The sequence below is a fragment of the Aquarana catesbeiana genome, linkage group LG08 (genome assembly GCF_042186555.1).
Source record: "Aquarana catesbeiana isolate 2022-GZ linkage group LG08, ASM4218655v1, whole genome shotgun sequence".
Classification (NCBI taxonomy): Eukaryota; Metazoa; Chordata; class Amphibia; order Anura; family Ranidae; genus Aquarana; species Aquarana catesbeiana.
In genome coordinates, this window is record NC_133331.1 from 98,359,808 (window position 1) to 98,372,589 (window position 12,782).

At 40.2% G+C, this 12,782-nt stretch overlaps 1 protein-coding gene across 1 annotated transcript; it reads left to right on the forward strand.

Moving 5' to 3' along the window:
- Window positions 1–360: 360 nt before the first annotated feature.
- On the forward strand, window positions 361–1,164 carry LOC141105280 (olfactory receptor 1C1-like). Its single transcript, XM_073595163.1, has one exon. It carries the CDS (start codon window positions 361–363, stop codon window positions 1,162–1,164), a length of 804 nt encoding a protein of 267 aa, XP_073451264.1.
- Window positions 1,165–12,782: the final 11,618 nt, after the last annotated feature.

The following is a 12,782-nucleotide window of genomic DNA, read 5'->3' on the forward strand; positions in this document are numbered from 1 at the left end:
TGGTGGATCCATGACACTTCCATCAATATTAAAATCACCTTATTTAATATATGTTTTCTATTACCAATTGTTAATAAAATAAGGGTTTATGAGATTTGCAAATCATTGCATTCTCTTTTTATGTAGATTTTACACAGCGTCCCAACTTTTTTTGGAATTGGGGTTGTAAATCCAGGGAAAATGTTGTTCATCAGTTTTTTTAATATTTCTCTTTTAGTTGTGAACATGACCAAAGAAAAGATTGAAATCCAAGGAAATGTGGCTGAGTTATTTATCGAAGGCTTATCAGGAATTGGTGCACTACAGTTTCCAATGTTTATAATAATTTTTATTTTATACATTTTCATTATTTTTGGGAACATGACCATTTTTATAGTTATTCTTGGAAATTCTCATTTACATTCTCCTATGTACATGTTATTGATAAACCTTTCTGTCATTGACATTGCCTACACCTCAACCATTCTGCCCAATGTATTAAAGATTCTACTCACTCAAAACAAGGCTATTTCATATGTGGGGTGTATGACTCAGCTGTATTTTTTTATTTCCCTTGCTAGTACTGAGGTCATCATACTTGCTGCAATGGCCTATGACCGCTATGTGGCCATTTGTCACCCACTCCATTATGTTTCTCTCATGAGTTTAAAACACTGTAAAGGCCTTGCAGCATCAGCCTGGGTTATTGGCTTACTGGACCCAGCTGGGCACATTGCCCTTTTATCTAAGCTATCATTTTGTGCCTCTCATTGCATTAACCATTTCTTCTGTGATCTCTCACCACTTCTTAAAATCTCCTGCAGTAACACTAATAATGTTGAAATGATGAATTACATTGTAGGTACACTTCTTACTCTTGTCACTTTCCTACTTACATTGATATCCTATATTTTAATTATTTCCACAATATTAAAGATACAATCCTCCCATGGGAGACATAAAGCATTTTCTACCTGTTCTTCTCATCTCACTTGTATTAGTATATTTTATGGGACCATCATATGTTTATATATGAGACCAGCATCTAGTTATTATCCAGAACAAGACAAATTTTTTGCCTTATTATATGTTGTCTTGGTGCCATTATTAAATCCCATAATCTATACTCTAAAAAATCACGAGTTCAAAGATGGTGTACAAAAATTACTGCTTGAAATGAAGTGAAAACTTGAAATGGAAACCTGTGCAGACATGTATGATAATGTTTTTGATCAAGACTATATATTGGGTGATAGCAAAAGTTGAAAATACATGACCTTACTCTTTTTATGAAAATCAGATTTTATGACCAATTAAATATTTTTTACAGTTTGTTTCCTTCTGCTTTATGGTATGGTTACTATTTAATCTCCAATTGCTGGGAACATTGCCTATTTTGAGGGGTTTGTCTCCAGAAAATGAGCATTCCCTGGAGTGCTAGCAAAAGTCCACGGTTTGACCCACAAGGAGCATATAGGCCCTACAAGCAGCCATACACAACCACTCCAATGTGCCCCTGCTGCACTCAATTGCGCATGTACAGCAATTGTTGAGCAGTGGGTCAGCTTTCTGTTCTGGCTCATGGATTGTAAAAACCAGAAAAGGAAGGTTAGCCCAGGGCCGGACTGGAAATAAAAACCAGCCCCATCATCTATTATTTGCCCAAAATTCATAAGGACCCCCTTCACCCCCCTGGACGTCCCATTATAAGTGGGATAGATTCTAACACTTCTAGAATTGGCAAATACATCGATTTTTTCTTACAACCATTAGTCAGAAAGACCCCATCCTACCTCAAGGATACTAAGGATGTGATTAATCGTCTAGCAGAATTTAATATTGAAGGTGACCTTATTATGGCCACAGCTGACGTCGCATCCTTGTATACCTGTATCCCACATCAGAGAGGAATGGAGGCCACACAAGAATTTCTGAATAGGGACATCACTCTTGCCACACCACAGGTTGAATTTATTTTGGAACTTTTAGATTTTGCCACCCATCATAACTATTTTTGGTTTGATGGACGTTTTTATTTACAGCTCAAAGGTGTGGCGATGGGAGCCAGATTCGCTCCCAGTCTGGCCAACCTCTTTATGGCCAAGTAGGAGGAGGACGTTGCCTATGCCTTGAATCACCCACAGTTGAAACTGTGGGCCAGGTACATAGACGACGTCCTCCTCCTATGGGCTGGTACTTCGGAATCATTGGAAGAATTTTTCCTAACACTCAATGATAACAATCGCGGGATTGTCCTAACTTACCAGTCCAGTCCTTCCAAGATCAATTTTCTAGATCTTGTGATTGAAAGGTCAGAGCAACAATTTATATTGAGTACCCACTTTAAGGCTACCGACAGGAATGGGTTTATGCCCACAGACAGCTGCCATCACAAGTGATGGCTGAGTTTGGTTCCTAAAAGCCGGAATTGTACTGATATTTCCACCTTTAGATCCCAAGCTAACATTCTGAGAGAAAGATTCCTCGACAAAGGATACAATCAGGCTGATGACTATAGGGATCTCATCATGGTACTGAATACTGACCAAGCTCCTCTGTTGGCTGATAAACCACAGCGTGAGGGCGATGATAATTTTAAATGGTCATTTCTTACCGGGTTTTCAACACAGCACAAACAGATTAAGGACATTTTCGAACGACACTGGGGAATTTTGAGGAATGATAGAGTACTTGGGTCCATCATACCAGAGAGACCCAAGGTGGTATACCGAGGTGCAACTTCACTCAAAAATAACATTGCCACTTCTATCATCAACCCTCCCATCAGGCCTTCATTCTTCCACAATTGGGTAGGATACTATCCTTGTAAAAAATGTTCTGTCTGTCAACACAATACCAGTGGACGCAGAACCACTAAGGAATTTCATTCGACTGTGACTGGTCGAGTCTATACCATTAAACAATTCTGCACCTGTGCCACAACTCATGTGGTATATTTATTGACTTGCCCTTGTGGGAAGCAATATATTGGTAGAACCATTCGCTCATTCACTGCTAGGGTCACTGAACATATTAATTGAATAAAATTGGGTAGTATTAAACATACAGTTCCCCGTCACTATCGACAACACCATGCACGGGACCCAAAAGGTACTCAATTTCTCATTATAGACAGATACATTACCCCATGGAGGGGTGGAGCTAAAACCAGAGGGTTATCCAGACTCGAAACCTTCTGGATTTATGAATTACAGACTCACCATCCACAGGGGATGAACGTGGAGTGGGACATCAACTCTTTTATAAATAGAGCCTAATTGCCACATTATTTGGAACATTTTTATCTTTTTTATGTCCCCTTTTTTATGTCTATTTTTATTGTCTATTTGCATATATATTTTTTGATACATTGTTTCCAATTCAATATGGATATCTACGTATATTATTAGCTTTTACTATATTCTACACAGATTGGAGCTATTGCTGTGCCTTCATATGAAGCACTGCTTACAATTAATGTACACCCCAGACCTTGCTTTAGCCGTGTCCATAAAATAGATTGCAACTTTTTTTTTTATTTATTAACACAGGTTCATGCACTACAAATTTTGTTTTCTGCCATCCCCACTATGTTGGGCGGGCTTATTTTTCATATTCTTTTAAGTTTTGTATTCACCTATCTGTGGATGGGCATGCGACCCGTGTTTATTATGTGACACGTCCTCTATGTTTATCGTGCTATATCTGACTGTTATACCGGGCTTCGCCTCTGGAGGGAGGCTTAGTTGGTTTGCAGGGCGGAAGTCACCAATCCACACCTCAGCCCCAAAATGAGGCTTGACTGTGATGGAAGCCATAGAGCCTCGACTTCATAGCGAGGTTTGGCTAATAGACCTGATGCTGCAACACATGAAGTAAAGATATACAAAGAGGAAGTATCTTATCCAAGCCTCAGTTTCAAAACAAGGCCTGTTTAATTTGAGATGGCAGCCAGGCAACCATGCCTCGATTTCACAAAGAGGCTTGGTTTACAGACCGAGTGTTTTGGTGCATGGCGCACTGTGGGATGCATTCGGTTATGCCATTCAGAGGTGCTGGCTATCGCTATCATGCAATCCATTCGTATGTACAAACTGTTCCTTGATTTTGGGTTTTGTATGTAGACATGGAGACAGGAAGTGATGTCATTTGGGATCACTTCCTGTGTCAAGCAAACTCTGGGGTCACTATCTCCATTTAAGCGATGTTTTCCGGGGCGTCCACACCCCAGGTGACGACTGTGCAGTCGAAATGCGTTGGGTGGACCTTCCGCTAACATCGCCTCACTTTTACATGCTGTATCAATTTCTTCCAAATATGAGTGTTGAATTTATATTTTTAATAAACCACCTCCTTTTTAAACGATATCACGCTATGTCAGCCCCCTTTTTCTATTACATGATACCCTTCCTGTGACAATAAGTTTTCATGCTCCCCGAGACTCCTGGAGCCTCCAGCTAACATCTCATGACCGTCTAAGGCTGATCGACTGACGGAGTTCCAGGATCTGCTGTCCCCAATTGGGTGGTTTGAACCCAACAAGCCCTGTTGACTTGGGTGGTATATGCCCTGCCAAGTCAATATTATCTGGTAAGCCTCCTCCCTCTTTCACGGTGGTGGTGTTTGCTTTCATTTTTTCACTCCAAGGTTCCCAGGAATGCCAGGAACTTCCCACATGTGTATTGGATCACAAACCTAATTGGACTGTATTTCATCATTTCGTTCAACTTGGACATTTGTGTGTAGTGCAGTCACTATATTAGCACATTGCTTAATATCCATTTACATCTATTATGTTAGAGTTAGAGTTAGAGAGTCATTTTTTGATATGTTATGTTTGAATCACATATATGTTTGAATCACATACAATTTTTCCCTTTTTTTTCAATCATAGCGCTGCACTTATTTATTTTCTACCTACTTAGCTCTTTGTCTACAGCCGTGCCGCCTGCTGGATTGCGGGGTCACAGCGCAGTATACGCTTTTCATTAAGAACCATAGAACATGCTGCATTTTTTCTGAAAGAAACTGTACTGGAACGAAGCAAAACACATCAAAAATGCACCAGAATGCATCACGCCAAAAAAAATAAAATGAAATAAAATACAAGGAAAATTAAGAGAAATGTAAAAAACAAAACAAAAGGAACAAACGCATCTGAACTGCGAAATGCACATGCAGAAATGCATCCAGACTAATTTTTAAGTAAAAGGAAAAATGCATGGCATAATTGGCCAGTGAAAGAAGCAACGCCTAACATCATCAGTGGATTTGTGGAGGGAAAAAAGGAAGTAAAAAATGCCCCAGAATTAGTGTTAGTAAAACATTCTCTGGTGTCAGTAGTCGGAAAAATGTCTTGGCATCAGTAGTTGTGTGTGTATACCAACAAACCTCAGATAATCTCCCCTTCCCACCTCAAATCAGACTCCTTGTTCCCTAACTCCTCCAGACCTCAGATCAGCATCCTCCCCTTATTCCTAAAGGCTAAATTTATCTTTGTTCACTTTTTTTTTTCTAAATTCCAACTCACCTATGTACCAATATAGCATTAATGTACTGCACGGGCACTGGCCACATCAGCTGTCTGGCCCAGTCTGCCCATAATCCCTTGAGTCCTGACAATGCCTCCCTCCTGCCCAGCCCCCTTTACAGCCACATGGGCTGCTATTGCAGTAGTTCCACCACAGCTTTTTCTGTATTTCAGTGGGAAAACCCATGGTGTCATGGAACATAACATGCTGTTACATGTTCAGTGATTGGCTTATGATTGTCCTAGTTGAATTGGCTTAAGATTCCGATACATCTAGTCATTCAGTATGCTATCACCCCCAAAAAAAGTTTCAACCAGGCCACATATTTAGATTAAAATCCAGGCCAACAGGTTCACCCTTCGCCTTCTGTCTTCTAAAACAGCTTGGATGTTTCAGATTTAAGCCTAATTGTATTCCTTTTGCAGTTTCAGCCTCTGACGCGAAGTTACCCTGTCCAGAGGAAATATGATTTAATCATTCAGTTGATCAAGTCAAATATTAAAGCCCCATGTAGGAGGAATTAGGGCAGCCAAGTGTTGGTATCATTCGCTGCTAATCTTGGGCTCCAACTTTACACAGAGTTCAGATTCAACTTAAGAGAAAGGAAACTAATGTAGCTTAAGGGCGTTTGTCTATAATATTTCAGCCAGATCTTTGCATACAAGGCTATATTCATTTTCAGCATTACTATTTTCTAATTGTATTGGACCTTTATCACTTTTAAACCCCTTTCACACTGAGGCAGTTTTCAGGCATTTTAGTGCTAAAAATAGCGCCTGTAAAGTGCCTGAAATCTGCCTCTTATGCCTCCCCAGTGTGAAAGCCCGAGTGCTTTCACACTGGGGCGGTGCGCTTGCAAAAAAAGTCCTGCAAGCAGCATCTTTGGGGCAGTTTGGGAACGCTGTACACAGCTTTTCAGATGCTTCGGAAGTGCTGACACAAGGGTAGTTTTAGCCCTTTCTTTCTTAGGCCGCTAGAGGGGGTTAAAAGCTAGTGGGGGTTACCGCCAATGCGGCCGCAGCTGCAGTGTGAAAGCAACCTAAATTTCTGGCCTTTAATTTAGTTTTAAATTAGCAAAAAGTGCCTCTGTCACTTTAAAAACTGCAAAAGACGTCCTACCTGCAAAGGAAATAATTCATACTTAGGTGTTCCACTGCCTGCACCACTGAATATTTATGGACAAAGAAAGGCAAGAGCAGGCCACAGCAGTGCATACCTCCGAAGTGAATATGTCACTCGCACTGCAAATGAACATGAAATGGGAGAACTGAAATGGTCAAGGCTTGTTGTTAGAATGGGCATAACAAATGCTAGGTACCTAGTGGTGAGGAATGTCCTAGCATTCAGCAAGAAAAATGTAACAACTGTGTTTAAGAAAACAATGGTGGAAGAAAACAATGCCACTGAGTGCTAACTAGAAGGGGCAGCTTGAAGCAGACGTGGGTGAACGCACTGTGAAAACAAAAATAGGAAAAGACAGCCTGTACAAGCTTTTCCATTGTGAGTGCATTTTTCACTATAAATAAACTTTGTTCCCTTTGTATATTTTTTTTTTAAAAATACCAAACAAATCATACTTACCTCCACTGTGCAGTTCGTTTTGCAGAGTGGCCCCAAACCTCGTCTTCTGGGGTCCCCCGGTGGCACTCGCCACTCCTCCTGGTATCGGTAAACCTGCGGCGCGGACGCACTCCCAAGTTCAGCATTTGCATCCATAGACACAAAATGCCGGACTCGGCCCTGCCCCTCGGCGCCCCCGCATCATTGGATTTGATTGACAGCAGTGGGAACCAATGGCTGCGCTGCTATCATCCTATCCAATCAAGAGCCGAGACAACGGGCAGAGAGTGTGAGCGCGTCTCCGCTGAGGGAATTGCATGGCTCAGGTGAGTAAAATGGGGGGGTTGGGGGGCTGCTGAGTGATAGAAGTTTTTTCACCTTAATCGAACAAGCTGAACTTAGAAGCTGATTGGCTACCATGCACAGCTGCACCAGATTTTGCACTCTCCAGTTTTAGTAAATCAACCCCCTATGGAGTTTGCGCTTGTGCTTTTCCTTCTTTTATTTCCACTGGACTTTGATGGCTGCAGAGAAAAGCCTGCTGAAACGAGTTTTGCATACTTCTGGGAATGTCAGGTGCTGGCACCCCCTGCTGCAGTATGTAGGTTCTTACACTAGCCCCTACATGACTTCAGGACATATTAGTCATGTAGGGTTCGGCAGAAGGAACGATAGCATGCAGGCAGGGGACCAGGCATCTGACATATCCGAAAGTGTGTAGTATGCTAAACATTCTTTAACAAGTTTTGCTTTTTCACACAACAAAGTTCAGTGCCACAGGCAATGGTATATGTAGGTAAAATATAACATTTTAAATTCAACTCCAGTTCCCAACTTTTTTTATTAAAGAGTTAAACAGAATTGGGTTAGAACTTCTGTTTCATTTTATAGTTGTCTTTGCTACTGCTACATAGATGCCTTTTCATTTTCTTTCCTTCAGTTCCTAGAAGAGTAAAAAAAGAAAAACTTTCCAATAGGACGCAAACATCAATAAACTACCCCGTTTTTGAAAGCTCATAGAAGGGTATGCTCATGGAAGAGTAATGTTTTATTGCTTTCTATGTCCTCTCACTCCTTACTTTTCATCTTAAGTGGCAGGGTAGAACAGGGTTTCCCAGGTGTGGGAAGTGAATGAAAGTGTCCTTAATGTGGACAGAGACAACAATAAAAAGAGTTGTTTTAATCCATCCCTATTCTATACCATAAAAAAAAAAAAATTCTGTCTGGAGTTGGGCTTTTAATATTTTGGAAGGAGAAAACAAGGGAAGCGCCACCTAAGTGCAGTTGCCGCCTTCACCACCCCAGCATTCCTCTCTATGAACTTATGAACTGTTTATGTACTGCCTATGAGTGATCCATTTAATGTTTCGGGTACACTGTCCTTTGCGCTTACAGTTATTGATACCATTTTTTAATATTTTGGAACAATGATATAGCATTAAGCATAAGGAACAAACAATGTTTATTAGAATCATATCATTTGTATCCAGCACAGAATAAGTTAACATTATTTCATTTTTCACAACTACCACTAATTGGCTGTTTTTCTTCTGAGCAAAAATATGCCTCTGGGAGCAAGATGCTACCACTGTGGCTTGATACCTATGACTTTAATTAGCTAATAAAACATGTAAACATAACAGTGATATAATTGGCTGTAATTGTTAATCAAGTGAATAATGCACCTGATCCCAGATGTTTGCTAATCCTCCATGTTTAATCCAAGTATCTAAAGAAATAGCTACAATTACTACCTATTATCAAAAACCATAGAGCTTACAATGAGTCACATGAGATACAATTAAACAATAAAAATACGCCCCGTTTTACTCAACTTCAAAGTGTAAGAATTAAATGCCACAATAAATTACGGTAAACAAATGATTAAATAAAAAACAAATGTTTAAAACTATTTTAGACAACTTTATCACTTTAAACGTAGTTTAAAGCCAAAAGAAACACAAAATTAAATTAAACTTAAGTTTATGTAATTTCTTACTGATGTTATACATATACAGATATTATGACAGAGGCATTTAATCCAGGCTGCATCCAGCTGTCTTAGAATCTTTGGTCATCATCAGTGCAGTGTATTGGATCCAGGCTACAAACTCTGGGACACAGGGGGATTTGCCCTGCAGCAAACATTAGACATTTTGCAGTTGAGGCCCAGCTGCAAAAACAGTGCCGGAGCACTGCAGTAGGCCAAGAGAGGTGGCAGAAGCTGGTAATGGTGGCAAGCCAGTAGAGGTAGCTGGAGATTGTAATGGTGGCAGGCCAGCAGAGGTGGCAGGAGCTGGTAATGGTGGCATATATATGCACTTCCCCAGCATGCACCACTGGCCAAGAAACCCCTAGAAACCCAAGAAACCCCTAACACACACACACACACACACATGCATAATATTCCACTATTCTACGGCCACTACACAAAAGGTGGTAGCTTAACGTCACAACAAAAATCCATAAAACATCTAGGATAGATTTGGGGAAGCTGAAAGCTTGGGTTGTGCAAAGTTTCAAGGCAATTGATTAAGGTTTAGGCACTGTATTGTAAGTTAAGCCCCATTAAGCTCCCCAAAAAAAACAAGCTTAACACCCTCATTTTCTTTGTGGGAGACCAAAATCTATGACTCTTCTATGATAGGTTTGGGAAGTTGAAAACTTAGGTTGTGCAAAATTTCAAGACAATGTATTAAAGTTTAGGCGCATTATGGTACATTAGGCTCCTTTTACACTAAGCCACATGTTTTGGGATTGTAAAATATAGCTTAATGTGAAAAACTTTTGGTGCGATTTACCAAATGTTCTGAAATTTTCAGAATATGTTTACATAGACAGAGTCTTTTATTGTGCGAAGTTTGGGGGAAATTGCTCAACATTTCATTTTTTTTTGTACGTTAGGCCACATTAACCACTTCAGCCCCGGAAGGATTTACCCCCTTCCTGACCAGAGCACTTTTTACAATTTGGCACTGCGTCGCTTTAACTGCTAATTGCGCGGTCATGCAATGCTGTACCCAAACTAAATTTTTGTCCTTTTCTTCCCACAAATAGAGCTTTCTTTTGATGGTATTTGATCACCTCTGTGGTTTTTATTTTTTGCACTATAAACGGAAAAAGACCAAAAATTTTGTTAAAAAATGATACTTTCTACTTTTTGTTATAAAAAAAAAATCCAATAAACTCAATTTAGTCATACATTTAGGCCAAAATGTATTCGGCCACATGTCTTTGGTAAAAAAAATGTCAATAAGCGTATATTTATTGGTTTGCGCAAAAGTTATTGCGTCTACAATCTAGGGTACATTTTCTGGAATTTACACAGCTTTTAGTTTATGACTGCCTATGTCATTTCTTGAGGTGCTAAAATGGCAGAGCAGTACAAAACCCCCCAAATGACCCCATTTTGGAAAGTAGACACCCCAAGGAAATTGCTGAGAGGCATGTTGAGCCCATTGAATATTATTTTTTTTGTCCCAAGTGATTGAATGACAAAAAAAAATTACAAAAAGTTGTCACTAAATGATATATTGCTCAAACAGGCCATGGGCATATGAGGAATTGCACCCCAAAATACTTTCAGCTGCTTCTCCTGAGCATGGGGATACTACATGTGTGGGACTTTTTGGGAGCCTAGCCACGTACGGGGCCCCGAAACCCAATCACCGCCTTCAGGATTTCTAAGGGCGTAAATTTTTGATTTCACTCCTCACTACCTATCACAGTTTTGAAGGCCATAAAATACCCAGATGGCACCCCCCCCCCCCAAATGACCCCATTTTGGAAAGTGGACACCCCAAGCTATTTGCTGAGAGGCATGTTGAGTCCATGCAATATTTTATATTTTGACACAAGTTGCGGGAAAGTGACACATTTTTTTTTTTTTTTTTGCACAAAGTTGTCACTAAAGGATATATTGCTCACACAGGCCATGGGCATATGTGGAATTGCACACCAAAATACATTTAGCTGCTTCTCCTGAGTATGAGGATACCACGTGTGTGGGACTTTCTGGGAGACTAGCTGCGTATGGGGCCCCGGAAACCAATCACCGCCTTCAGGATTTCTAAGGGTGTAAATTTTTTATTTCACTCTTCACTGCCTATCAAAGTTTCGGAGGCCATGGAATGCCCAGGTGGCACAACCCCCCCCCCCCCAAATGACCCTATTTTGGAAAGTAGACACCCCAAGCTATTTGCTGAGAGGCATGGTGAGTATTTTGCAGCTCTCATTTGTTTTTGAAAATGAAGAAAGTCAAGAAAAAACATTTCTTTTTCTTTTTTCAATTTTCAAAACTCTGTGACAAAAAGTGAGGTCTGCAAAATACTCACTATACCTCTCAGCAAATAGCTTGGGGTGTCTACTTTCCAAAATGGGGTCATTTGGGGGGGGGTTTGTGCCACCTGGGCATTCCATGGCCTCCAAAACTGTGATAGGCAGTGAAGAGTGAAATCAAAAGTTTACGCCCTTAGAAAGCCTGAAGGCGTACGCGGCTAGGCTCCCAAAAAGTCTCACACATGTGGTATCCCCGTACTCAGGAGAAGCAACAGAATGTATTTTGGGGTGTAATTTCACATATCCCCATGGCATGTTTGAGCAATATATCATTTAGTGACAACTTTGTGCAAAAAAAAAAAAAAATTGTCTCTTTCCCGCAACTTGTGTCACAATATAAATTATTCCATGGACTCGACATGCCTCTCAGCAAATAGCTTGGGGTGTCTACTTTCCAAAACGGGTTCATTTGGGGGGGGTTTGAACTGTCCTGGCATTTTATACACAACATTTAGAAGCTTATGTCACACATCACCCACTCTTCTAACCACTTGAAGACAAAGCCCTTTCTGACACTTTTTGTTTACATGAAAAAATATTTTTTTTTTTGCAAGAAAATTACTTTGAACCCCCAAACATTATATATTTTTTTAAAGCAAATGCCCTACAGATTAAAATGGTAGGTGTTTCATTTTTTTTTTCACACAGTATTTGCGCAGCGATTTTTCAAACGCATTTTTTTGGGGAAAAAACCACACTTTTTAATGCACTAAAACACACTATATTGCCCAAATGTTTGATGAAATAAAAAAGATGATCTTAGGCCGAGTACATGGATACCAAACATGACATGCTTTAAAATTGCGCACAAACGTGCAGTGGCAACAAAATAAATACATTTTTAAAATCCTTTAAAAGCCTTTACAGGTTACCACTTTAGATTTACAGAGGAGGTCTACTGCTAAAATTACTGCCCTCGATCTGACCTTTGCGGTGATACCTAACATGCATGGTGCAATTCCTGTTTACATTTGACGCCAGACCGACGCTTGCGTTCGCCTTAGCATGAGAGCAGGGGGGGACAGGGGTGCTTTTTTTTTTTCCTTTTTTTTTTTGCTTTTTTATCTTATTTTTAAACTGTTCCTTTCATTTTTTTTTTTTTTTTTTTTATCATTTTTATTGTTATCTCAGGGAATGTAAATATCCCCTATGATAGCAATAGGTAGTGACAGGTACTCTTTTTTGAAAAAATTGGGGTCTATTAGACCCTAGATCTCTCCTCTGCCCTCAAAGCATCTGACCACACCAAGATCAGTGTGATAAAATGCTTTCCCAATTTCCCAATGGCGCTGTTTACATCCGGCGAAATCTAAGTCATGAAATGCTCGTAGCTTCCGGTTTCTTAGGCCATAGAGATGTTTGGAGCCACTCTGG

Coding starts and splice junctions, on each gene's coding strand:
- LOC141105280 (XM_073595163.1), top strand. CDS start 361: ATGACCATTTTTATAGTTATTCTTGGAAATTCTCATTTACATTCTCCT.